General features: G+C 46.3%; 2 protein-coding genes across 3 annotated transcripts; one reads left to right on the forward strand and one right to left on the reverse strand.

The window, feature by feature from the left end:
• Positions 1 to 629: 629 nt before the first annotated feature.
• On the forward strand, positions 630 to 16,259 carry dhx9 (DEAH (Asp-Glu-Ala-His) box helicase 9). Of its 2 annotated transcripts, XM_084481273.1 has the most exons (28): positions 630 to 706; positions 1,532 to 1,662; positions 1,842 to 1,982; positions 2,362 to 2,476; positions 2,753 to 2,907; positions 3,200 to 3,348; positions 4,930 to 4,976; positions 5,176 to 5,312; positions 5,543 to 5,632; positions 6,560 to 6,724; positions 7,013 to 7,090; positions 7,527 to 7,718; positions 7,908 to 8,049; positions 8,143 to 8,225; positions 8,608 to 8,764; positions 8,865 to 8,962; positions 9,355 to 9,568; positions 9,781 to 9,875; positions 10,164 to 10,237; positions 10,643 to 10,795; positions 11,920 to 12,080; positions 12,501 to 12,612; positions 13,075 to 13,236; positions 13,490 to 13,617; positions 14,208 to 14,437; positions 14,625 to 14,740; positions 15,126 to 15,326; positions 15,721 to 16,259. In XM_084481273.1, exons 2-28 carry the CDS (start codon positions 1,552 to 1,554, stop codon positions 15,989 to 15,991), a joined length of 3,777 nt encoding a protein of 1,258 aa, XP_084337399.1. In that variant the 5' UTR covers positions 630 to 706; positions 1,532 to 1,551; the 3' UTR covers positions 15,992 to 16,259. The 2 variants fall into 2 exon arrangements, with proteins under 2 accessions (XP_084337399.1, XP_084337400.1); XM_084481274.1 differs by lacking the exons at positions 630 to 706; positions 1,532 to 1,662; positions 1,842 to 1,982; ... (1 more) ...; positions 2,753 to 2,907; positions 3,200 to 3,348 and adding an exon at positions 4,710 to 4,816.
• Positions 16,260 to 16,532: 273 nt separating this feature from the next.
• Positions 16,533 to 21,150, reverse strand: LOC311361231 (testicular spindle-associated protein SHCBP1L-like; the record flags this gene model as incomplete). Its single annotated transcript, XM_084481427.1, has 10 exons — positions 16,533 to 16,799; positions 16,912 to 17,013; positions 17,498 to 17,757; positions 18,180 to 18,333; positions 18,416 to 18,515; positions 18,922 to 19,137; positions 19,515 to 19,601; positions 19,986 to 20,200; positions 20,578 to 20,730; positions 20,875 to 21,150. 10 exons carry the CDS (start codon positions 21,148 to 21,150, stop codon positions 16,533 to 16,535), a joined length of 1,830 nt encoding a protein of 609 aa, XP_084337553.1.
• Between the last annotated feature and the right edge of the window lie 6,769 nt (positions 21,151 to 27,919).

Below are 27,919 nucleotides of genomic sequence, written 5' to 3' on the forward strand. Positions count from 1 at the left end.
TGCGTCACTTATAGTTTATTATATTATACCGTTTATGCTGACGTAAGACTAAAGCCATGCATCTCTCAGCCTCCGGTCGTGACCCCACCTTGGGGTGCGGGATACCCAATGCTGATTTTTATACATATTTTTTTAAACCATACCATAGCTTTTAAATCTTAAGATGTTGGGTTACATATTCCTGTTTATGGATAATGATGGGGTCATTCATAACCACAAACAAGAAAACGACTTGTCTTTGTGTGATGCTTATTTGATCACTTATGTTGATATTTATTGAAACAGTTGATGTTATGAATTTTTAATAGTGCAAAAGTGAGTGCACACTGGCCAACAAAGTGTGAGAACTGTGAAGTGTCCAGCCCTCATAACTCTCAGGGATAACTTCCAAAAACCCAGTGGGAAGAACAATACATCAAGAACCAAGGCTCTGCAGAATGTTTTGTTTATATTTTAGTTTACATAATTTAATATATATAGCTAATAACAGAGGTTTGAATAACGGAATGATCTGAATGTATGAACATAATGTTGAACTGTAGACTCCGGTCCAGTAGGTGGCGATATGCAGGCGACAATTTATTCCAACTGCGATTAAAAACCAAAGAACACCAGAAGAAGGTCTGCATGGTGGTTCTGTTTGTTTATGGTTCGATTGCATAGCAAAGTAAAAGGCAAAACATAAGTTATCGGAACGCATATTAAGGTAGGTTGTATGGTGTTGTCTTTGTTATGGACTGTAGCATGAGATAAGTGGGCTGCATGAGATGAGTGTTTGGGTTTCAAGATGCAAACATCAGGTTCTCCACTTCGCTTCGGACAATGTTCATGAATCTTGTTTGTCTCGTTTCTACTGCTAGTTTTCCCAATTTAATCGAGAATAGGCATTGTAACAAAACATTTTTTGTCTCAGTTTGCATGATCAGATTTAGGGTCGAACGCGCCTGCATGATGTAGTCTGTTGAAGCCTAATAAACTAATATAGCTATGTATATTGTTATCCTATTTTATACCTGACCCCATACTCATTCTATCTTAGCCTAACTCTAAATGGATTAAGCGGTGTTTAATTGTTGTATTTAGCACGTATTTTGAAGATTCCATAGATGTATGCCAGTAGCCTAAACTGGACCACTAGGTGGTACTGCTGTTATTATATTGTATTTGCGGCGTCATTATTCAGTTTTTTGATGCGTGCGTTGTAGGGCGCAATTGCCGATAGGAATGAAAGCAATGGTTAAAGTTTGGGAAGGCAAAAAAGGAAAAGGATCGGTGTCCGTTGCAGGCCTGTAATAATAATAATGTAATAATACTGTAATAATAATAGTCATTCAGCCTCAATGTGAATGGCTTACCTGTCTGTCTACCAGGCTAGACAAACAGGTCTTCCACAATGCTAGGCAGACCCATGGGATTTAAAAATTGCGCTATACTTGTTGGCTTGAAAACAAGCCAACTCTGGCTGGGTGCTCCAACCTGCTAGGTTTAATAGAGAGAGCTGCTGAAGCTTACGGTTGTTCTCCCCACAGAGGTGTGCATCCCCATCGCAGAATGGCGGACATCAAGAACTTCCTGTATGCCTGGTGCGGAAAGAAGAAGCTCACCCCGACCTACGACATCCGGGCAGCGGGCAACAAGAACCGTCAGAAGTTTCTCTGTGAGGTAAGGTCACCAAGTGGTTGGTTACATAAGTTATAAACTCAGGTCATTAGCTCCCAACCCTTTCATGTTCCACCCTCTTCCTGTTTCAACTCGCTCCGTGGTCGCTGTCGGCCAGTATGAGTTCCACAGATTCAGCGTGTGCATGTCACAGCTCAGCCTATTGAACCAACCTCCCCCAGGTCCGCATCGAGAGTTTCAACTACACCGGCATGGGGAACTCCACCAACAAGAAGGACGCCCAGTCCAACGCGGCCCGGGACTTCGTCAACTACCTGGTCCGGACCGGAGAGATGAACGCGGCGGATGTCCCGGCGCACGGGGTGAGGCTCGTCTTCTGTCTCCTATTCATTCATGAATGAACGAGTCCTAATAGTAATGGACATGATCAGGATTCATCGTGAAGATCATAACTAATGCGTTCGTCACGACTTTGGGCATTGAAATGTACGCGCTATGCAGACGAGTACTGCTCAACGCTTCTGACATCACTGGGCTCAATTTCAACCAATGAAAAATGACAGTGTAATAAGTATACAGTAGTTCAAAGGATATTATTCATAATATACAATATTATTTTTAATCCTTTGAAATTACTTTTTTCCTGAGACTTCCCTAATGACTTCTGTGAGTCGAGCACTCAGCTTAAAGATGGGCTTTAATGTGTGTGTGTGTGTGTGTGTGTGTCTGTGTCTGTGTCAGGCCAGTGTTAGCGTACCGGACGGCCCTCCGCCCCCTAGTGGTGATGGAGGGGCATACGGCAGCCTGCCCACCAGCGGGCCGCTGCCCCCACACATGATGGTGAAGTCTGAACCGGGTAGGAAACACACACACAAACACACACACAAATACACAAAAAAAAAAAAAAAAACACATGCTGAAATACACCCACTTGCTAACCCTAACACTAACCCTTGCTTAAATACACAAAAACACACACTCGGAAATTCATGTCCTAAATTCATGTAACCATATTCAAAATCCTGATATCTCCACACACAAACTTTTGCATAAAAAACCATAGCTAAAAGTTATTCTGTGCATGGTTTACTTTGTTGGTACACAACATGTGTGTGTGTGTGTGTGTGTCCAGGTCCAGGTCTTGGTGGTGATCCAGGAGCTCCCGGTTGTGGTCCAGGAGCTCCCGGTTCAGGTTACCCAGGGGGAGCAGGAGGAGGTGCTCCATGGGAGCGAGGCGCCAACCTGCAGGAGTACTACGCTCGAAAAGACGAACAGGAAGCCAATGCGGTAGGTCACTACCTGTTTAAGACTGCAGCCAGATCAGAAGTACATTGATATTGACACATTGATTCATACTGATTGATCAAATATTCATTGAATCCATTATGGAACTCTGAATATTTCCAAGTTTAGACTTTCTCCAAGACTTGAAAACCAGTTCAATTTGCAGATTGTAGATTGTAGATTGCAGATTTGCAGTTGTACTTACCCAGACCTCGTCTCCAAGCTTTTGATTGGTTGACAACAGCAGCCAATGGGGCGTAGCGTAGAATCATCAACACGTGTCCTGTGTTCTCAGACCCTGGAGTCCGAGGAGGTGGACCTCAACGCTGGTCTCCATGGCAACTGGACCCTGGAGAATGCCAAGGCTCGGCTGAATCAGTTCTTCCAGAAGGAGAAGATGACCTCTGAGTATAAATACAGCCAAGTGGGCCCCGACCACAACAGGTCAGCAGGGCACGGGGTCGCGACCCCTCAGCGTACCGTCAGCTTCAAGCAGAGTTTATACTGTTACGGTGCTGTAGGTCAGATTTAAGAGCTATCACCTGAGTGTAATTAGTTAGAAATACCCTCTTGTTTTAAAACTGGGTTGTCAGGTTAACTCTAGTTATTAGTAGGGTAGCCTTAGAACTAGGCTTGACTAGACTAGACTAGCCTTAGCCTTAGAAATAGGGCCTAGTTCTAAGGCTTGGTTGCCAGTTTGGATTCTGTACTCTTAGGCTGAGTTGCCAGGTGGAAACGTATATGCTGTAATTTCAGTACAAATCAGTACAATGCCAACAGTACACAGGTCCCAGTGCATCCCCAGGGGAGGGGGGGGAAGAGGGGAGGAGGACGTTTCTCCTGTTTAGTTTTGAAATCATACTCTTTTCCTCTCTCTTTACAACTCTCAAATTGTACTTACTAGCGCTGTGGCAATTTCTAAATAATTGTAGATGTTATTTTAGACTATCTTAATAAGTAGTAGTAGTACATAAATAAGTACTAAGTAGCTTTTATGACGATCAATCATTTTTATCGCTATACCCCTCTTACTTACAGCACCTTGTTTTACTACAAGGGTTGAGCTCAACAAAATGTGTGTTCTAGACTGTGAGAGACAGATAATCACATCACAGTTGTTGGGTGAGAAGGCCTGTATGTTCTTCTGCTGGACTGCTACTGAGTTTGAGATCTCCAGTGGTGTGTGTGTGTGTGTGTGTGTGTGTGTGTGTGTGTGTGTGTGTGTGTGTGTGTGTGTGTGTGTGTGTGTGTGTGTGTGTGGACTGCACACACACCACTGAGAGCGCACAACAAGACCCACAATCTCATCATTCTGGGAGCTACAAGCTCCAGCTCCCACGTATGATGTCAGAACTCCAAGCTAGCTTATTTTATACCAAACCAATCACACGCACTTTGATTGCAATGTGCATGCTATCTTATTTCACACTGAACTAAGTGTGCACACCAGCTCTTTTGAATTCCCACATACATGCTTATTTTAAATAAACTTATGCTAATGTTCACTCACTCACGCTTTTCATACGCGAGCTTGTTAGCTAATTGTACGCCTAGCAGATGATCTTAATTCAGACTAAACCCAACATACACATTTGCTTATATAAAATATTTCAAACTGGAGTGGCAAGTAATGAGGCTAGTCAGGTTTATTCTCCCAGGCAGACGGAGAAGACGGACGGAGCACCAGAACTCACAGCCAATCAGACATGGGACTACGTTTATATGGACTAAATGTGTCCCATGGGTGTTTGTGTGCGCTCCATCAGTGCTTGGTCGTGACTTCTGGTGTGGCCGTTTCGTCGTAGGGCAGTCAGGGGCTTGATGATGATTGGTGATTTCAAGTCTGGCAGAAAAGCATACAGGCGCCCCCTGTGGGCAGACCGGAGCGCTGCAGGCTGCAGACAGCCAGTGGGTGAGTGAATCCACTCCACCCTTCTTATTTCTACTTCAACCGCTAATGCCGCTGGTGTAACAGGAGCACGCTAAGCATCCCCCTATGAACCGTGGGTGTTTTTCCTTCTTCAGGAGCTTCATAGCAGAGATGCAGTTGTTTGTGAGACAGCTGGGCAGAAGTAAGTCAGTTTTTTCCACTCAGGTTTATTTAAATCCAGTCAAGTTTGATTGTATACAACTTCAGAATGTGGTGGTGATGATGATGACGGTGGTTGTGGTGGTGATGATGATGATGATGATGACGGTAGTTGTGGTGGTGGTGGTGGTGATGATGATGGTGATGATGATGATGACCACGGTGGTCGTGGTGTTTCCCAGAGGTGACTGGCCGGGAGCATGGGTCCAACAAGAAGCTGGCGGCCCAGTCCTGCGCTCTGTCCCTGGTGAGGCAGCTGTACCACCTGGGCGTGGTGGAGGCCTACACCGGCATCACCAAGAAGAAGGAGGGGGAACACGTAGGTCCCGCCTCCTCCTCACACCTCAGCCCTCTGAGGGCCAGCCGGCCGTTAGTCCAACTGCTGCTTGTTGGCCTTTTTCTTCTTCTTTTTCTTCTTCTTCTTCTTCTTCTTCTTCTTCTTCTTCTTCTTCTGCTTCTTTCACTGGCATGTTCCTTGTCAGCTGGTCTGCTATTTCAAGGTTTAGTCTCTGCTTCTCCGACCTGATCTCTGGTCTGTTGTGTTCCCAGCTGGAGCCCTACGACGTCAGGCTGGCCCCAGACCTGGAGCCCCAGCTGATGAGTCTGGTGACGGAGCTGGGAGTCACCATCCCTCCGCCTGTAAGTTAAACCCGGGACCACACCTCCACTATGTCACTATAAAGTTAAACCCGGGACCACACCTCCACTATGTCACTATAAAGTTAAACCCGGGACCACACCTCCACTATGTCACTATAAAGTTAAACCCGGGACCACACCTCCACTATGTCACTATAAAGTTAAACCCGGGACCACACCTCCACTATGTCACTATAAAGTTAAACCCGGGACCACACCTCCACTATGTCACTATAAAGTTAAACCCGGGACCACACCTCCACTATGTCACTATAAAGTTAAACCCGGGACCACACCTCCACTATGTCACTATAAAGTTAAACCCGGGACCACACCTCCACTATGTCACTATAAAGTTAAACCCAGGACCACACCTCCACTATGTCACTATAAAGTTAAACCCAGGACCACACCTCCACTATGTCACTATAAAGTTAAACCCGGGACCACACCTCCACTATGTCACTATAAAGTTAAACCCGGGACCACACCTCCACTATGTCACTATAAAGTTAAACCCAGGACCACACCTCCACTATGTCACTATAAAGTTAAACCCGGGACCACACCTCCACTATGTCACTATAAAGTTAAACCCGGGACCACACGTCAGGACAGTTCATACGTGATGTTTATATCTGGTCTCCTATTGGACGGTTAATCTGTGTGTTCTGTTCTCCTATTGGACGGTTCATCTGTGTGTGTTCTGGTCTCCTATTGGTCGGTTCATCTATGATGTGTGTTCTGGCCTCCTATTGGACAATTCATCTGTGATGTGTGTTCTGGTCTCCTATTGGACGGTTAATCTGTGTGTTCTGGTCTCCTATTGGACGGTTAATCTGTGTGTTCTGGTCTCCTATTGGACGGTTAATCTGTGTGTTCTGGTCTCCTATTGGATGGTTAATCTGTGTGTGTTGTGGTCTTCAGCCCATGGACCCAGCCGCCCCCCCGGTGTCTCTGATCCAGGGTAAGATGGCGTCGTTCGAGCCGTCCCAGCGGCAGGCCGGGGCGGGGGTGGTGCCCTGGTCCCCCCCCCAGGTCAACTGGAACCCCTGGACCAGCAGCAACATCGATGAGGGGCCCCTGGCCTTCGTGAGTCCCCCGTCCCACACCTTGAGCTAGGGCCACTTTATACAGTTGTTATATTATACAATTACAGAATATGTCAATGTTATGGCCATTCTTGTGAATATATGCATATATTTATGTTTGTTACTATTGTTTTTGTACTCTTTTGTGTTTACATGCTTCCTTTTACCATCATTTCGTTCTTTACTGTTGAGCTAAGATGGCTGAGCAGAGCCTCTCTCTGTGATCCATGGGTTGTTAAATAAAGTTTGGTCAACATGATGATGATGATGGTTTGTGTTTCCTCCCCAGTGCACCCCAGAACAGATCAGCACTGACCTCCAGCACGAACTCAGCTACCAGCGTGAGCACAACGAGAGCCTGCACAAGGTAAGTTCACCGCTCCTAATGCATCATGGGAAATCTAGTCTTAAATAGTGTGGACAGGACAGGTCCATTGTGTGTGTGTGTGTGTGTGTGTGTGTGTGTGTGTGCGTTCAACTGCTGACGTGTGTGTGTGTGTTCTACTACTGATCTGTGTGTGTGTTCTACTACTGACCTGTGTGTGTGTTCTACTACTGACCTGTGTGTGTGTTCTACTACTGACCTGTGTGTGCGTTCTACTGCTGACCTCTGTGTGTGTGTGCGTTCTACTACTGACCTGTGTGTGTGTTCTACTACTGACCTGTGTGTGCGTTCTACTGCTGACCTCTGTGTGTGTGTGTGTGTGTGCGTGTGTGTTCTACTACTGACCTGTGTGTGTGTTCTACTACTGACCTGTGTGTGTGTTCTACTACTGACCTGTGTGTGTGTGTGTGATGTCCAGATCCTCTCTGAGCGGGAGGTCCTGCCGGTGAAGAAGTTTGAGCAGCAGATCCTGTCGTCCCTGGAGGGCAGCTCCGTGGTGATCATCAGGGGGGCCACGGGCTGCGGGAAGACCACCCAGGTGCCCCAGTACATCCTGGACCACTGCATCACCAACAGCCACGCCGCAGACTGCAACATCGTGGTCACCCAGGTAACCGTCACTAAGGCGACCGTTGGATCCGACATGAAGGGGGCTTGTGATGGGTTAGGAGATGAGGATTCAACAGGAGGGCAACCTTTTTAACGATCAAATACATTTCTTTTAATTATTTGATCTGAGTGATCTGTGCTAATTAAGTTTCGGGCAATCTGTGATGCGTTTCCTGTTTCCTGTGTGCAGCCTCGGCGCATCAGCGCTGTGTCGGTGGCGGAGCGCGTGGCCTACGAGAGGGGGGAGGAGCTAGGGAACAGCTGTGGCTACAGCGTTCGCTTCGAGTCGGTCCTTCCCCGACCCCACGCCAGCATCATGTTCTGCACCGTGGGTACGGTCTGAGCCGGTCCTTGCCACTCCTGGGGCTCACCCACATTGGCAGGACCGCCTTGGACTGACTGTGTGTGTGTGTGTGTGTGTGCAGGTGTGTTGCTGAGGAAGTTGGAGGCGGGGATCCGAGGGATCAGTCATGTGATCGTAGACGAGATCCACGAGAGAGACATCAACGTGAGTCTGGATCCAGTGGAGCTCACTGTGATCATAAAGTAGATTGAGAACACTCTTCATTTTGTCTTGGTATCAATAAAGGTCAATATGGCTCCAGGTGTCGTAGTCATAGACGTACAGTATATACACAGACTCATCATTGACTGCTTTGACCGGTGCTGTGATGCGTCAACGTGGCGGCCATATTGGAGAGGCCAAGACTGAAACACTGCAGGGCCCCTGTGTACGTGTATGTGATTCCAGGCCAGTCCTGGCCTCTTCAATATGGCCGCCACCTTGACGTATCTTTAGTATCGCGCCATAGCCGTCCACGCGGTGTCTCTGTTCCCGTGTCCACCGTCCTGGTGGAGTACAACCACTGAGCTCTTGTCTGGGCGTGCAGACGGACTTCCTGATGGTGGTCCTGCGGGACGTGGTGCAGACCTACCCGGAGGTCCGCGTCATCCTGATGTCGGCCACCATCGACACCACCATGTTCCAGGACTACTTCTTCAACTGCCCCGTCATCGAGGTGCACGGACGCACCTTCGAGGTGCAGGGTAGGGCCGCGCCGCAGCACTGTCCCGTGATTGGCTGAGCGTCGTGTGGGTGGGGGTGTGTGTGTGTGTGTGTGACGTGTGGACCGGTCTCTCCTCTCAGAGTACTACCTGGAGGACTGCATCCAGATGACCAACTTCGTCCCGCCTCCCAACGACCGCAAGAAGAAGGACAAGGACGAGGAGGGAGGAGACGAGGACGTAAGGAAACCTCTGTACCATGTGACGTGAAATACCATCTAAGGGCATGTCACTGTGTTACCATGCCCTCCAGACCAACTGTAACATGTTACTGTGTGTTACCTTGTGTTACCATGCCCTCCAGACCAACTGTAACATGTTACCATGTGTTACCATGCCCTCCAGACCAACTGTAACATGTTACTGTGTGTTACCTTGTGTTACCATGACCTCCAGACCAACTGTAACATGTTACCATGTGTTACCATGCCCTCCAGACCAACTGTAACATGTTACCATGTGTTACCATGCCCTCCAGATCAACTGTTGCATGTTACCATGTGTTACCATGCCCTCCAGATCAACTGTTGCATGTTACCATGTGTTACCATGTGTTACCACGTGCCCTCCAGACCAACTGCAATGTGCTGTGCGGGCCGGAGTACACGGTGGACACCAAGCGGTCCATGGGCCTGATGAGCGAGAAGGAAACGCCCTTCGAGCTGGTGGAGGCACTGCTCCGCTACATCGAGACCCTGCAGGTGGCCGGCGCCGTGCTGGTCTTCCTGCCCGGCTGGAACCTCATCTACTCCATGCAGCGGCACCTGGAGATGAACCCGCACTTTGGTACGCACCGCGAAAAAAGGGCACCCAACGCCCACAGACTGGTTCTCGACATTTATTTACTTTCTGATGTGACGCATTCAATTCTTGACCTGGATTTGAACACGCCCCTCCTCAGTGGAGAATAATAACAAACACACATCAATATATTAACTGATTTGCTGGAAAATGACCCATTTGTAGTTTTTGAGATCTTCTTTTCTTTGTTTCTCCAGGGAGTAACCGCTACCGCATCCTCCCGCTGCACTCCCAGATCCCGCGGGAGGAGCAGAGACGCGTGTTTGACCCCGCTCCTGACGGAGTCACCAAGGTGGGGGCCCGGGAACCTCCTCCGCTTAACCGTTAACCCACAATATCGTTTTCTAACTGATTCACACCATAAAATAAACGGTTAAACGAATCAAATGATCAAATAAATGCTGACCTTCGTGTCAAGTCAAAATAAAAAGCTGGCACTAAATATTAAAATAATCTATGTATTTGAATATTAGTGTAAAACCTTTGGTTGCAGTTTAGTACCAGCAAATTTGTTTATGTTACTTTACCTTGAGCCATGGTGCTGTCAGGTCGGTGTAAAGCTCCCTGCTGCCCCCTGCAGGTCATCCTGTCCACCAACATTGCAGAGACCAGCATCACCATCAACGACGTGGTGTACGTCATCGACTCCTGCAAGTAAGAAACTGTGTGTGTGTGTTTATTGACGATACATGTGTGTGTATTCATGTACTTGGTTTGGTATTAACTATATGGATGTGTTTGTTGACCATGTACCCCTGTGTGTGTGTGTCTGTGTTGACTGTATTTACTTTGGGTTTTGACCGTGTGTGTGTTTATTGACGATACATGTGTGTGTATTCATGTACTTGGTTTGGTATTAACTATATTGATTTGTTTGTTGACCATGTACCCCTGTGTGTGTGTGTGTGTGTGTCTGTGTTGACTGTATTTACTTTGGGTTTTGACCGTGTGTGAGTTTATTGACGATACATGTGTGTGTATTCATGTACTTGGTTTGGTATTAACTATATTGATGTGTTTGTTGACCATGTACCCCTGTGTGTGTGTGTGTGTGTGCAGGCAGAAGGTGAAGCTGTTCACGTCCCACAACAACATGACCAACTACGCCACGGTCTGGGCCTCCAGGACCAACCTGGAGCAGAGGAAGGGGCGGGCGGGCCGGGTCAGGGCCGGCTTTTGCTTCCACCTGTGCTCCCGTGCACGCTTCGACAAGTACGCCCCGCCCGACTACACACTGCTTACCCCCACCCGCAGTACACCACCTCACCCCCACCCTGCTTACCCCCACCCACAGTACACCACCTCACCTCCACCCTGAACACTGCTTACCCCCACCCGCCGTACACCACCTCACCTCCACCCTGAACACTGTATACCCCCACCCGCCGTACATCACCTCACCTCCACCCTGAACACTGTGTACCCCCACCCGCCGTACACCACCTCACCTCCACCCTGAACACTGTGTACCCCCACCCACCGTACATCACCTCACCTCCACCCTGAACACTGTGTACCCCCACCCACAGTACACCACCTCACCTCCATCCTGAACACTGCTTACCCCCACCCACAGTACACCACCTCTACCCCATCAAACGCTACCCATAGTTCACTATTCTCCACCTTGAGAAAGGCTTTTATAGTTCATCCATGTACAATCATCATAAAATATATTATTATTAGAGTTCATCAGTCTTGGAATGTCAATATACACATAGAGCCAGTGTGGTTGTTGTGGTTGTTGTAGCTGTGGTCTTTGTAGTTCTCACCCTGGTGCTTGTAGTTCTGGTCTTTGTAGTTCTCACGCTGGTGCTTGTAGTTCTGACCCTGGTTGTTGTAGTTCTGGTCTTTGTAGTTCTCACCTTGGTTGTAGTAGTTCTGGTCTTTGTAGTTCTCACCTTGGTTGTAGTAGTTCTGGTCTTTGTAGTTCTGACCCTGGTGCTTGTAGTTCTGACCCTGGTGGTTGTAGTAGTTCTGACCCTGGCGGTTGTAGTAGTTATGACCCTGGCGGTTGTAGTAGTTCTGACCCTGGTGGTTGTAGTAGTTCTGACCCTGGTGCTTGTAGTTCTGACCCTGGCGGTTGTAGTAGTTCTGACCCTGGCTGTTGTAGTAGTTCTGACCCTGGTGGTTGTAGTAGTTATGACCCTGGCGGTTGTAGTAGTTCTGACCCTGGCTGTTGTAGTAGTTATGACCCTGGCGGTTGTAGTAGTTCTGACCCTGGTGGTTGTAGTAGTTATGACCCTGGCGGTTGTAGTAGTTATGACCCTGGCGGTTGTAGTAGTTCTGACCCTGGCGGTTGTAGTAGTTATGACCCATGTCTGTGGTCCCGTCAGGCTGGAGCCCCACATGACTCCAGAGATCTTCCGGACCCCGCTCCATGAGGTGGCGCTCAGCATCAAGCTGCTGCGTCTGGGGGCCATCGGTCACTTCCTGTCCAAAGCCATTGAACCACCGCCGCTGGACGCCGTCATAGAGGCCGAGTTCACCCTCAGAGGTAGAGAGATGCACGCACACACACACACACACACACACACACACACACACACACACACACACACACACACACACACACACACACACACACACACACACACACACACACACACACACACACACACACACACACACACACACACACACACACGTTTCAGTTTCAGGAACTTGGTAAAGAGTCCAATTTAGCATGTTAGCATGTTTTTAGCACTGTTGGACTGTTACGTTTTTAGCGAATAATTTGCAAACTTTTAGCAAATTTTTATCTAGATTCTAGCTGACTGTTGGACAGTTTTCAGCTGTAACTTTTTAGCAGCGGATGTTTTTGACAACAATTGAGACGATGGTTGGCTAGTGTGTAGCACAGAGTGAGCAGCCTCTGGGGATTGTTGATGATGTTCCCTCGGGGATGTTCCACCAGAACTGGACGCTCTCGACAGCAACGACGAGCTGACCCCTCTGGGCCGCATCCTGGCCCGCCTGCCCATAGAGCCGCGCCTGGGCAAGATGATGATCATGGGATGCATCTTCAAGTGAGCGTCCTGCTCCCACCACAACCGCGCATTTACATATCTATGTTTGAACAATGCATCCAGAGGCCTGGACATATCTATGTTTGAACAATGCATCCAGAGGCCTGGACATATCTATGTTTGAACAATGCATCCAGAGGCCTGGACATATCTATGTTTGAACAATGCATCCAGAGGCCTGGACATATCTATGTTTGAACAATGCATCCAGAGGCCTGGACATATCTATGTTTGAACAATGCATCCAGAGGCCTGGACATATCTATGTTTGAGCAATGCATCCAGAAGGGCTGCATACTATTGCAGCCCTTCTAGTCGCTTTAAAAGTTATACGATGTGTTATGAATTAAGCATTATATGACCAAACCAAATAAATCAACTCTATTCTAGTCTTCTCGTCTAATTGGTAGACGGAGCAGGGTCCGTGGTCATGTGATGACGGTCTGTGATGTCACCCTCTAGTGTCGGCGACGCAGTGTGCACCATCTCGGCCGCCTCCTGCTTCCCGGAGCCCTTTGTCAACGAGGGCCGTCGCCTTGGTTACGTGCACCGCAACTTCGCCGGCACCCGCTTCTCGGACCATGTGGCACTGCTGTCGGTGTTCCAGGCCTGGGACGACGTCCGGTAGGAAGCGCCCTCACGTCCACATGTTCATATCTACATCCCACAGACATCTGATCTTAACCACATAAAACACCACATGGTTATCTCAAGACAACCTGAGGTTTATCACAATATCACAATATGAAGTTTGCCAAATACTGTGTGTGTGTGTGTGTGTGTGTGTGTGTGTGTGTGTGTGTGTGTGTGTGTGTGTGTGTGTGTGTGTGTGTGTGTGTGTGTGTGTGTGTGTGTGTGTGTGTGTGTGTGTCTCCAGGCTGAATGGCGAGGAAGCGGAGAGGAACTTCTGTGAACACAAGCGCCTCAACATGTCAACCCTGAGGATGACCTGGGAGGCCAAGGTCCAGCTGAAGGACATCCTTATCAACTCTGGCTTCCCAGAAGGTGATTGGTTCACATCCCCCCTGCCCCGCCCACCACGGGCTCCTCTAGGGTCTGCAATTAGCAGGGACCCCACGATACAATATTAAAAGCCATTGTGTAAATACTGAGATTGCGGTATGTGGTAGGTTCCACTGGTCCTCAATGCAAATGGACTATTGTTGAATACACTATAGTGCCCTCTATAGGACAGGACTGATTTTTTAAGTCAACCTGACAACACTGAATGATCAAAGAATCCAGATTCTCGCATGAATCGATTCCTTTCCCCCTCCCCATTCAGTGTCCCCTGCTTGCTCTGCTCTGAGTCAAACCCCTGCATCCACAGATATCGTAGCTCCCTTGCATTTCTTGCATAAACATTAGGCCTGGAATTTTTATATCACATTCTAATTTCTTTCCAGTATTAGTCTTCAGATAGTTGGTATGAAATGTTGGTAAGCATTCATTTATTTTTTAAATAAACCAACAATAACAATTAACTAATTTATACATTATTTGAAAAATGTAAATCTTTTTGAATGAAAGTGATACCTGCAAGGGACCCAAACGCTACATGTGTGTCTAACCTGAGAACCATGTGTGTTTATCAGAGAGTCTGATGAGCCAGATGTTCAACGCGGTGGGGCCGGACAACGGTCTGGACGTGGTGGTCAGCCTGTTGACCTTTGGCTCCTACCCCAACGTGTGCTTCCACAAGGAGAAGCGGAAGATCCTGACCACGGAGGGACGCAATGCCCTCATCCACAAGACCTCCGTCAACTGTCCCTTCAGCAGCCAGGACATGACCTACCCCTCTCCCTTCTTCGTCTTCGGGGAGAAGGTCAGCAGACATTTGCGCTCTCAAAATTACAAAATGTCTAAATGTATTATTAAATGTATATCAGAAAGTATGTCATCAAAATTGCTGAGATCGGTACAAATGTTGCAGCACATTATTGGTCTACAAATGTATCAATAAAAGTTGTTCGATTTTGATCGACAAGTTCAAATTTTGTGTGTGTGTTCAGATCCGGACCAGAGCCATCTCGGCCAAGGGAATGACCCTGGTCAGCCCCCTGCAGCTCATCCTCTTCGGCTCCAAGAAGATCACGTCCAACGGAGACGTGGTGGAGCTGGACGACTGGTGAGGCGCCCCCTGCTGGTCAACTGCTGAACAGGTTTTTTTTTTTGGGGGGGGGGGGTTTTGGATCCCTGTTCCTGTTCACATGACTCCATGCTCGAAATGTTCTGGAACATTTCGGGGATAGACATGCAGTAGATGCACTTTGACTATCTGGACATCTATTCAGAAGAATATGATTAAATGGACACTGTCAGGCCTTTAGTTTCAGGGTCGTATCATTCAGTATATTTGGTCAGGTCTAAAGAACCTTCTACGGGCTAATGTTATGAGCCTGTATGAATGTAGTGCTACTAATCAGATAGTAGCACTACAATGTAACGTTGTCAGGCTTCAAGGGGAACAGAGGCTCCGGTCCGGTCTGACCCGGTCTTGTGTGTGGTTCCAGGATCAAGCTGAGGCTCCCCCACCACGTGGCGGGTGCCATTGCCTCCCTGAGGGCGGCACTGGAGGCCCTGGTGGTCTCCGTCACCAAGGACCCCGAGTACATCCGTCAGCTGGACCCCGTCAACCAGACGCTGCTCAACGTCATCCGTCACGTGTCGCGACCCTCCGCCGCGGGACTCAACCTCATGATCAGCAACCAGCGGTACGTCACGCTCGTGTTCATAGTGTACCAACGGCTGGGACTGAAGCCCCCCCCCCCCCCCCCCCCACACGCACACAGAGGTTTAAGAAAACTGCCCCAAAACTCCTGCCCGTTCCAACAGTTTTATAGAAAATCTGTAAACGTAGTGGAAGACGCTCAAATAGGCATGCCAGGTCAGTTTGTTCATTCACAAAAAACGACAGCAGACTAGAATTACGAGTACAAATGTAAACCTTTTTTTAGGGTGTTTTTCAAAGCGACCGAAAAACAGTATCTAAAAATGAACCGTTAACCCACTTTGGATAAAAGCATCTGCTTAACGACTCGATGATAGATGGCGGCCACTGTGAAGCCAAAACATGTCTATGTATTTATTTATAATATCTCTCTGAAGGTATGGAGATGGCCCTCGGCCTCCGAAGATGGCCCGTCTGGATGGAGGTGGAGGAGGAGGATATGGTGGAGGGGGCTACAGAGGGGGAAGTGGCTACAGAGGAGGAGGAGGGTATGGTGGTGGTGGAGGCTACAGAGGAGGTGGGGGTTACGGGGGAGGTGGAGGAGGCTACAGAGGTGGAGGTGGAGGAGGCTACAGAGGTGGAGGTGGTGGAGGCTACAGGGGTGGAGGGTATGGAGGTAACCAGGGAGGCTACAGGGGTGGGTATTAATGGGTCTGGTTCTGGGCCATCAGAACCCATCCTCTATGTCTAATCAAAAGGATTCAAGTGTTCAAGCCGTCTTAAGTTGTTGTAGTGGAGCGGTTCTCTGTTTTTGTGTTGGTCAGCCTCGGTTTCTAACAATGATATTAATACATTTCACAATTGATACAAAAGCATCACATTCGAGTTCTAGTACCGTTTCTTTTAACCATTTTATTGATCTGTTCCTTAATGACAAGTTTCTTTCTGTTTTCTGGAATTTGAACACCAATAAAAAAATCATATTGAATGTTTTTTGTCTTAATACAACTCCAGTGTGGCAAGAAAAATCAATACTTTTCTATTAACGTTGAGTTGTCTTTCAGAAGAACTAAAGTCGTTTTATATCTTTTGTACTATTACCTAAAATAATCAACATAAAAATAACTTAACATTCACTTTAACATTAGAATCCTGAAAAAGGCCCAAACTTTCAACTTTAAAAACGAGTCAACTGACTTGAAACAGAAGAATTCCAGGCTCCTCAGGGGTTGCTAGTCCCTCTCACCAGCTATGCGCTGGACCAGCTGTGGTGCAGCAGATGGACGTTTCCCAGCTGGTTCTGGTCCAGTTTGTTGGACTGGACCTCCAGGCTGAGCTCCTGGAGGACCTGGTCCAGGTGCTCCGGGGTACTCTGGTCCCCGCTGGCCGTCAGGTCCGTGGTCTCCAACCTAGGGACGAGAGGCTGGAGGTTGTCGGGGACGACGATGGCGATCCCATATCCCTGGTTGTCGTGGATATGGTTGTTGGACATCGTGAGGCGTGGCTTGGGGAGAACCTGGGGGTCAATAATGGAACCAGATGTCACAAATACGTTCACTACCAACCCATAAAAGAGGACTTGGGTATTATTTTAGCCAATAGAACCAAAGTATGGTAGAAGGATGTACCTTGAGGCTGATGGCTCCATGCTTCTCCTTGTTGCTACAGTGATGGATCTCATTCCCACTGAGCTCTGCTACACTGCCTGGAGACAGTTCTACAGCAGCACCCTGACAGAAGCACACAGACATACACATAGAGCATACATATGCAACTCTCAGGTTCCTCTGGTGGAGTTCAGGCTCCAGCCAGCAGGGGCCCCCAAACACCTCAAGAGTTTTAAACTCAGCGACTCAGATAATCACAAACACAACTCTTTCAGCCAAGTGACTCAAAACACCCCCATCCTTCTGTTACTTCATCCCTCCATCATTCTTTTATTAACAATCTTAACTGTTTCATGGTGGTGATTGTGTCACTACTGTATCACAGTGGTGAGTTGTGTCACTACTTACTGTATCATTGTGGAGAGTTGTGACACTACAGTACCATGGTGGTGAGTTGTGTCACAACTGTATCATGGTGGTGAGTTGTGTCACTACTGTATCATGGTGGTGAGCTGTGTCATTACTGTATCACGGTGGTAAGTTGTGTCCCTGCTGTCTCATGGTGTCAGTACTACATTATGCGGTCAGTGTGTCTTCCAGTCTGTACCTGAGCTCCTGAGACCTCACAGCTCCTCATTAGGAGCGAGGCCCCGGTGTGGACACACACCCCGGTGACCCCACCCTGGAGCTCACAGCCATCCAGGGTCATCTCCCCCGCCTCCACCACCACCAGCGCCCCACCCGCCTCATACGGAGCCTCCTGCTGCAGCCGCAGGTTGGACAGCTTCACCCGGGCAGCGTTGGACACCACCAGGCTGGGGTGGCCTGGCTGGGAGGTCAGCACTACCTCTCGCTGCTCTCCTGCTCCTGGGAATGGAGAGCAGGAGGAGAGTAGTTTAGACTGCGCTTTAGCACCTACTGGTTGGGTTTGATCACTAATCCTAGTCGACGTACTGTGCTCTAGACTTGTGTTGATATATAGACTAATATTTATAATAATTAATATATTCATATACTTAAAGACATATTTTCAAATTATTATAATGTATTATAATTGTATTTGCCCCAAATAACACAGTGCTCAATATGATTGTTATCTCTTGTGGCACTATAGGATCAAATAACAGGAGAATGTTTTGGGGAAAATGGGGACCTTATTTAAGACCCCTAGGAAAATGGCCTGGTACAAAGGCTCCAGTTGTGTACAGAGAGATACGGTTCAGATGAACACTGTATCTGAGCCATGTTCCAACGCAGGTTAACATGTGTGCCCTTCCAGGGGATCTCACCCCTGATGGTGATGTCGTCAGTGAGGCTGGACAGACCATGGGCTTGGTACTGTCCAGGAACCAGGACTACAGTGTCCCCAGAGAAACAGGCGTCCAGCGCCCCAGACAGGCTGTCATGTTGCTGGATCAGAGTGTCTGAGGAGAAGCTCTTCACCTGGAACCCAAACCACACCACACATCACACGACCCAACACAGAATCATACCACAGATCTGGATGTCCAGCCTCTCAACCCACCAAGTCTGCAGTCATCATCTGAGCCACGATGTGTGTGACTGGCTTCCCTGAGGTCCTCTCTCCTCTTCTGTGTTTGTAAATTCTGGATAGTCCAGAGCTCCTGAATGAAACCGTATTTAATTTGGATAATTGTCAGTCATGGAAACCACTTCAAATTGATCAAATGTATAACATGTCCTTGAAGCAGTCATGGTAAATTGAACAATAACAAAAAATATTGTTTTTTTATGAAGCTTTTTTTTCTCATGTTGTTTGATGATTCGACGTAACTATGAATCAGTTCAACAAGGCTCAGCCGTATACAAGCCTACCCAGACTGAAACCTAAGGTTAGCTTTGGAGCTGTGGCAAGGCTAGAGGACTCTTATTAAAAGCTCATGTTGTGTTGTGTAAAACACTGGGACCCGGGAAAATCATGGAAAATGTTAAGCTGAAAAGAATTGGAACCTAACAGTCTACAGTCTGCATCGTGTGGTGTGAGGGCTCTGTATGTGTCCTCAGTCCTACCTCGGGCTAGTGTCCTCCCAGAGCTTCAGGAAGCCGGCAAGCATGGTCAACTCGTAGTACTTCCTCCAGCACTCCACAGCCTCGTGGGGCTGCGGCTCCCCGGGCAGAGAGGCCTGGTAGAGGCTCAGTACCACCTGCTTCCTGTTATACTCCTCCAGGGTCTGCTGGTACTTCTGGGCGATCTCCCCAGGGAAGGCTCCCTGCATGTCATAGTACCTGGGGAGGAAACCCTCATCCTCATCACCAACCATCATACAGAGGTCGTACTCTAAACATCACTTAGCTCAGGACAAAGTGTCTGGGAGCTTAGTCTACTCGACTGGTAAGCAGACTTCATTGTGAGGTCCTGTTCTCTTCTGAATTATTGTAATTTCATCTGGTAAAGGTCTACCTGTCTGGTAAAGTTAGTCTCTTTTAAACATCTAGTCAGTTATGGTAACAAAGGCCAGGATAGTGCAGTGGATAGGGTCCTGCTGATTCTGGGTTTTATCCCTAATGTCTGCAGCCCAACCCCTACCTGCTTCTTTATGACATCTATCTGAATTCACTGTCATTTGTTTTTGGATGAAAGGGTAAATGTAAAGTCTCCTTACAGCCTGAGTCGTTTCTCGATCCGTTCAGCGTACTCCTCCCCCTGCTTAACATCAACCCAGTCTCTCCACAGAGAGTCATAGAAGAACCTGGCGAGGAATAGGGTTAAGCACAAGTTACCCTTCTGCTTCAGCAACAATGCAGAGATCAAGTCTTGGACCGGATGTGACGTCACTCTATTGGGGGTTTCCAACTGATTTGTTCAGCATGGATGAATGCTGTTTCTGTAGAATAGCTTTAGTTTATTCATTAGTAACACCACCCGTTCTTACTAAATATTGTTATTCATATTTTTGCGTTAAATTATTATTTTTAAAAAGTTTATGTTCCTTATTTGTATTCTGTGTATTCATGTTGAGCAACTATCTGGCATTGTAAATTTCGATCTATAGTACCATCATGAAATATTGAGTATTATATTAACTGTGTGTCTGGTTGACAACCCAGACAGCAGCAGTGGCCGTGGTCTGCACCTATACTGCTCCAGGGCCTCCGCAATGTCGTCGACCTCCTTGCCCTGGTCCTGAATCGGGTAGACGTCCATCACTGTCACCTTGTGGTCGAGCTCCGTCAGCAGGGCCCCCACCAGCTTCCTGGGTAGGTTGGTGATGTTGGAGGAGAACGGCTCCGTCACAGACACAGACACCTGCTGAGGGTACGTCTTAACCTTACCCGGCCTCCAGGTGACCTGCAAGGGGAAAAAATTAAAGACTGACTGTAAGAATGGTATCAATACTAATATTTTGTATTTTCATAGTAGGCCTATGATTTATTTAGTGCAATATGGTCAATATATAACACATCACTGAGGCAGGGAAGACAGTGTCGTGGCCAGACTTGTTTGACTCCAAGACAACTGGGTTCAATCCACAATGTCCACGAGAACCTACCTGGTTCTAAATGTCATATGTATATGACCAATGTAGTATACTACATTAGAAAAACTGACGGCGGATTGAACAAACGACGAATGACAATTGCAAGTGACAATTACAATTATATGCATGGTCATTGAGTTTCCCCAACAAAAAAATAGTTGAATGAATTTGGAAAAAAATCCTAGACCTCCACAAGCACTCCGACGAACTCAAGGTCTCCGTAGTCGCAGTCTTCGAGCAACACGTCCGGGACCGTCCTCCACACGGCCTTCCAGGACCCGGCAGGACGGGAGAATTTACCCGTCAGGTACACACCCAGGGCTTCATCCACATCTCCTGCCTGTATGTAAAGACCAATGTATCCCAGGTTGGATAAATAACATTAAGTAAATGGCCTTGTTTAACCGTGTAGTTGTACCGTTCGTCTGTTAACGGTAGCGCTGTGCTATGTTAGCATGCATTGCTGACGGGATTCAGTGTTTACCGAACATTTGCCGATAATTTGGTCGCAGTAAAGAGACACTCTTTCATCGTAGGAGTATGACTTGTCCGAGGTGAAGATATGTGGCAGAGCTTTGGCAAGTTCTTCCGTAACTTCTTCATCGGATTTGTTATTTGCCGCTGTTCTAATGAAAGGAGTTTTTCTCCGGACTATTTGAGGACTACAGCCCGCCGATGAGACCTCCTCGTCAGTGGGGTCGCCAGCGACTGGACTGTCGGTCGATACCTTCATGGCCCCGGAGTATTTACTGTCCTCCATAGGGACTTCCAGATTATTATTTTATATCTCGTCCTTGATGTTTTCACCCTGAAAGCCAGTCGCCGTCGTCCAGTAGTTTAGAGTGAAGTCGATGGAGAAGGCTTCTGTGGCAGTTGGGTTAAACTGCCGTCTGGGCTCGAGCCCTGGGGCCTGTCGTGAAATAAGCGGGAAGTGTAACTGCTCGCGCATTCAGCAGATAGACCGTGTAAAGTGACATGGATGTTACGATGTTTACTAAAAGGGGAAATGAAGCAATGAGAACTGTGACCATTTTTTGGTTGCTTTTTCATTTTTGGAAATACATGGATTTTCATTAAACCTGAAATTCAAGTAGTTTCACTGGAAAATGACATGTTGATAACGACTTTCGTCACTAGGGTTAGCGTTTGTTTGTGCTTGCTCGCTAACTGTCAAATAAACATAGTAGATCTTCGAAAAAGAACAGGGGGGTCATTTTGTATTGCCCCTGGCTGTTCAAACGAATATTATCGGGTAAAAGAGAGCGGTAAATTAGTTCATTTTCATGTTATTCCAGTCAACAAGCCTAGTTAGCTGCATTGAAACGCCTCAGCACCCCAATGGGACCAGGGCAGAGAGTATGTAGCGACCACTTTATAGAGTCTGATTACGTCGAAGAGGGAGCTGAAGATGGGAGATTTGTTCGCCGTCCCACCAATCGCCTGAAGCCAGATGCTGTGCCAACAATTTTTAATTGTAGTGTCTATAGTGCTGGAGACACGGACAGACCTGTCAAATCGGACCCGGGCGCTGCTCTTATGCGCAGAGACAGAGCGCAGAAACGCGCTTGCCAGGCAGAGGAACGAGAGGTATACTTAGCTTCTACTACTATATGAGAAATGGTCAATTTGTGATTGTCCTCAACATTTCAGCATTTCGAGATTATGCTACGTGTCACGATTATCCAAAGCCCCCCCCCCCCCCCCCCCCCCTCAACAATCCCGACCTGAGGTATGCATTACAAGATTATACAGAATCTCACTCCGGCCAAAACCCAAAAGTTGGCAGCCCTGGAAACGTCTGTTACCGAAGTGTATTGCAATCTCCATAATACTTGTTTTTGCGTTTGCTTTGTTCTGCTGTGTGTAGTCCACATGTTGCAAAACAGAGAAATGAGTACACTCAGTACGTTTACATGCACAGCTTAATTCGATTAAAGCCATAGCTCGATTATGCTCCTCAATTGGACAACTGCAATTGTCCGCGTATACATGGCGGTGAGTAAATCGATTCATTGGCTGAAGCCATGCCCCGGTACGATAGGTGGCGCTGTGCCCATTTCAACTAGTGGTAATAGAGCCACCGGTTGACCACCGTCACCAGCAACAACAAACTCATTTGAGAAAGAAGTTTTCAGCAGACAGCTGTCAGTTCACTTCGGGTCCATATCATTTCTCCGACGCTCCATTGTTCCGACCTCTCGGTCGTATGCCGACTCCTCCGGCTGCTCTGCTGGCGGAGGAGTCCGCATACGACCGAGAGGTCGGAACAATGGAGCGTCGGAGAAATGATACAGACCCGAAGTGAACTGACAGCTGTCTGCTGAAACATTGCTTTCTCCTCCATGTCGCGTTTCAATCTGGACTTCAGAGCGTCAAAGCCAAAGTTAATTTCCCCCAATTCCTTTTCCCCATGGGCGAGATAAACCCGACTAGCAGTCTTTACTTTTTGTGGAAGTACCAGAGTCGGAGAACCCGACACAGTCTGTAAGATTCATAATATCAGAGAATACCCCCGTCAGTTCGGCCGCGGCGCAATGAATGAATAAAGATCGTAGTTATTTTACAACCTCGTTGATGAGCAACATTTAGAAAAACATGGACTTTTAATTCAGCCTTGGGTTAAATCGAAGCGTAGTGTGTACTGAATGCACGTTGATGATGATACACTCCTTATAGGGGGTAACTACATTGGCACGACACCGGCTTCCTCCATCTTCTGCACCAGCTTTTTAAATAAATCGCCGACCCGAAGTGAGTTGACAGCTGTCTAATGAAAACATCTTTCTCCCACCGGAGCAGCCCCTCCGTATACATTACCCGCCGTGGCACAATGAATGAATAAAGATCGTAAACACGTTGGGAGAAAAAAACATTTATTTTGACAGATGTGCCCGAAGGTACTACTTTACAACCTCGTTGATGACCCAGATTTAGAAAAACATGTACTTTTAATTCAGCCTTGGGTGAAATGGAAGCGTAGTGTCCGTGTGCTTCCACCTTTAATGAATGCATGCCATGCGCACTCCCGCGGCCGGGACACAATTCTTATAGGGGTAACTACATTCACCGGCTTCCTCCATCTTCTGCGCCACCTTTTTAAATAAATCGCCGTTTCTCGTTATCCCTTATCCGACGGCGGCGACAACAACAACAACAAGATTATCGTCTCCTTCTACTTCCGGCTCACGGCCCCGGGAAAAGATCTCGAGCATGCGCAGAACGCAAATCAACGCATAATCCAATTCGATTGGCTACATGCACGCTTAGCTCGACTATGAATCGCATTATCTAGGGGTCTTAATTCGACTATGAGTAACCCAATTCGATTTGAGTATAGCTCGACTAAGGTGTATACATGCATCTTAGTAATCCAATCATAGTTGGACTAAGCCAATAAGTCGACTTTCTTGAGTGTCATGTAAACGCACTGACTGTTTGAAGATGGTCTTGTTTGCAGACTAGCTCGCTCCATGCTATTGATCATTTCTAATCCATCGGCAAAATAATCCATTGTTTACGGAAATAATCCATTTACAAACACCGTCGGTTGCACTATTTTCGCATATTCATGTGCACACCCAAATGGCACGACTTGTATCATGAAATGAACGAACTGTAAGGCAGCGTGGTAGCCCAGCTGCTGGTGTACTTTTCATTGCTGACCGCTATGTAAACAACATAGAACCATTCTCGTGACGTCATCACGTTTTGAAAACAAAGATGGTGGCGCACAGGCTGAAAACGTTATAATTAATGCAACTTGTTTGTGCTTTATTCTGAATAACGGGTAATTTCCGACTTTATTTGTATTTATGGTAAATTTAAATATTTAACTAGGGCTATAGACATCTGTTTTATTTGACTGCTTCATTTGGCATTAATTCATTACAGTAGTCTGGGCAATCTACATTTTTTATTCCCAACAATGGTTAAGGAGGATCTTCCTCCCTCTCCTCACTGGAGAAGCCGCCACTGATATATATATATATATATATATATATATATATATAAATCTCTTGGAATTGTATAAGCCTAATGATTTATCCCCATCATTTTTTTTATTTGTTTTAATTATTGCCAATTTTTCTCCATGACAATGATGACATGGCTTTGATTCAATCAGAACACTATGCTTTAAGTCCTGTATAATTGAATAACGCTGGTGGAATCTGGTGAAAGCGAGTTGTCATGGCAATGTGGCTAGGCAGAAGTGACAAGAGAGGGGATGGTGTGCATGGTTGTGGTCCCTGGATGACTTAATTTTCTCTCTTTAGAACCGCTGACCCCAAAAATGGCAGTAATCCACCCAGTATCAATCATAATTCAGTTTAGGTATTTAAATTCCCTTCTTCTTCAATTCCCCCATCTTCTCTGTGTATTAAAGTATATCTATATAATGTTATTTATTGTTATATCAAATATAGTACCTTAGTTTATTATAAAGCAAGCGTTTGAACACTCCTAATACAAAAAGTATATTATGAACTATACCTGGATGGCCTCCGCCTTACCTTTAAATGGCTTTGGATTAACAAGGCTAAACATATATATACTAAGGCTATACTTTGGTTTTACATACAGTCTGTTTTAGCGTGTTTGGGTGACTGCGACTGGATGTCTGGGCTTCCCTGATGGTTAACTGGCCAGCACGCCATCACCATAGAAACGTTTTTTGATCTAAAGTTTATTTACTATATGATTTTAAACGCTTGCTTGTATTGTATGTACATTTTGGCATTGCACTCCTAGCCATCCCCGGAAGGAGGGATCCCCCACTCTGCGTTCTTTCTCAAGATTTCTTCCTTGCTAATCAAGGGAGTTTTTTCTTGCCCTCTGGGGGGCTAGCTTTGGGGTTGTTGTATATATATGGCCTGTTAAGCCCTTTGAGACTGTAACTGTGATTTAGGGCAATACCAATACAATTGAATTTCATTTAATTGAGTTTGGCACATGTTTTATAGCTGCATGTTTGTTTTGGGTGTGGCAGTTGCTGTGATAAGATAACATCTGGAAGGTGTAGATGTTATCTAGATGTCTCTGCGATGTAATCTTAAGTATGTGTCTCGTGGAGGAATCTCATTAAAATGTAGGCTAATGAAACAAAGTAAAATTCACCCAAAGCTAAACACATACAAGAGTTATATTCGTGATATGTCCTTATTTGATACATTATAAATGAATGTAAAGTGAAGTGAAGAACAACAGACTGAATAGTTATATTTTTCAGCAACAGTTGTAGTTAAGTATCCAAGATTTAACGTTTGGTGTTTGTTAATGCCTGGATTTCTGGATGTCCTAAGTAGGCCGCCGGAGTAAATGGATCCATTCAAAATCTAAAAGTGGCTGGTAGTTATGAAGGCATTAAACGTAATTACCCCCTCATGGATATGATGTGTAATTCCCGTCACATGCGACGCAGCTGTTTCTGACATGTCATCCAAAAGGCTGCTTGCCGTTTCTCAGAGCTCTGCGCAACACTCTGGCCCCCAGCGTATATTTAAGCATGCCCTTTGACCTCTCTGCACATAGCAACATTAGCTGACTGATGGGTTTTTTGGACTATTTCCTCTTACAACGCTGCCTGACTGCCCTAAAGGATCATGGCTTCCCTCAAATAGACACTCAATCACAGCACCTCAACGACAGGGTTGGGGGCCGTCCTCAAATATGGGGTGTATGACTGTAATTTTGATAAAGTGCCATGCAAATACACTTGAACTATTAATGTGTTTATAGACTTGACTCTACGGAAATCTGATGACCTAGATGCCCTGTAGCCTGAAAGTTATATTTAACTAAATTACATTTAATCCAGTTAAATATAATTCAATGCACTAATGTGCATTGACTTTACTAAACATAGGCTTACATTCAGCAAGGAATCTCTGCTTTAAATATATACCAGCACTTTGACTTTCTGTCTCTCGTTGATAGTTGCCTGGAATTTCAAGAATGCAGCATAAATCCAACACTGGGCCCCTACCTGCACCAAGTACAGCCAACAGGGGGCACACTTTGCCTGAATGTCGACCACATTAGCTATTTAGTTTGAAACAATGCAGGCAAATCAAAAATTTACAAAAAGAATGTTATTTTATGCGTCAGTCACACTGTACATTGCAGTCTATATGCATCCCATAAAGCATTAGAACTTCAGAATTGAATTAATTGGGTATCTATGTTAGGGGGAAGGAGTGGAGGGGGAATCTGAGGTAGAGATGGGTGTAGGTAGAGTGGAAGGGGTCTAGTTGAGTAATGGTGGTTACACAGTAAAAAATGTTCTGATACGCCCCATCGTATACAGTTGAAGTCATTGTTTAACTTTAGCCATACCACAGATTCTTCCGTCAAATATTAACCTTTTTATTTTTATTTCATTCCACTCCTAATAATAAGCACAAGTTGATAAGAAAAAGTTGAAATAGGGTAACAATCCTTAAGCCATATGTCTTTCAGTCTCAGAAATTCAACAAAGTTTCAGTTTTATAAAGGAAACAAAAGGAGGACTGCTAAAAAAGTCTTCTTTACAGTAAGCCTAATTCCACAGCATTTGTAAAGGAAACCTGCGTTTGGGTTCTAATGCGTGTGGCTGAGGCACATTCAACCTTTGACCCCTAGGGACCTGGGCTGCTCCCTGCGAGATACAGCAGATGTTCCTCCCAGCAGGAGGTGTGGGGCTGGGTTTGAGGAAATTATCTGATAAGAGAGAGAACGGTGTAAAGATGAAATCAGGCTGTGTGTTAATGAACCCTAGCTGTCTATAAGGTGTTAAGCCTCTTCAATTAAATGTGAATGTGCTTCTAATTACGTTCTTCATTATCTGGTTTCAACCTTCTCTGGCTTTGTTTGGGTTCAGAGTGGCGGTTCAAAGTGCCAAACGATAATTATTTTGATTCTGAGTGTGTGTTGTGTAGTGTTATGGTGAGGTGTTGCCATGGAATACAATACCGTAATGAGAATGACGTTTGTATGATGTGGAAGTTTGCCTCCACCTTATGTCACAGACTATAATATTTTATGTTTCTCTTTCAACATGAGATTTGTCTTCAGACACTTAAATATATATATAATAAATAACCTTTAAGATAAATAACTGAAGTTACATGACGTAGGTTAAATAACTGACGTTATATAACTCAAATTAAATAGATTAAATGTTGGAAAAAAAACGAGTCTGACAATAAGCAAACTAACTAAAATACACCATTATTTTTTATGGAGATGGGAAAAGGTTGATTGCCAAACTTTGTGATTTATAACTTTTAATTCGGCACTCCCAGGGACACACATCACTCCCAGGGGCCTCTGACTGTGAAATAAAAGATGCGGTCAGAGCGTTGTGGTGTAGCGTCTCTGTGTCCAGGGGCCCCATGCAACCTTTTGCCAGGGGTCGGCAGAGAATCAAAGCATCCTTCTTACGGAAGTCGACGTAGGATTCCCCCCCCCCCTGGCTTTTGACTTGCGCAGTAGCTACTTGGGTGTAGTCCGGTATAGTTCTTTCCTGCCCAAGTTTCTCCATGGCGGTGGAC

Source organism: Micromesistius poutassou (genome assembly GCF_964030765.1).
Source record: "Micromesistius poutassou genome assembly, chromosome: 16".
In the NCBI taxonomy this organism is placed as follows: Eukaryota; Metazoa; Chordata; class Actinopteri; order Gadiformes; family Gadidae; genus Micromesistius; species Micromesistius poutassou.

Coding starts and splice junctions, on each gene's coding strand:
- dhx9 (XM_084481273.1), top strand. CDS start 1,552: ATGGCGGACATCAAGAACTTCCTGTATGCCTGGTGCGGAAAGAAGAAG. Junction 8,963..9,354: donor AGGAGGGAGGAGACGAGGAC/GTAAGGAAACCT, acceptor CGTGCCCTCCAG/ACCAACTGCAATGTGCTGTG. Junction 14,741..15,125: donor GTGGTGGAGCTGGACGACTG/GTGAGGCGCCCC, acceptor GTGTGGTTCCAG/GATCAAGCTGAGGCTCCCCC.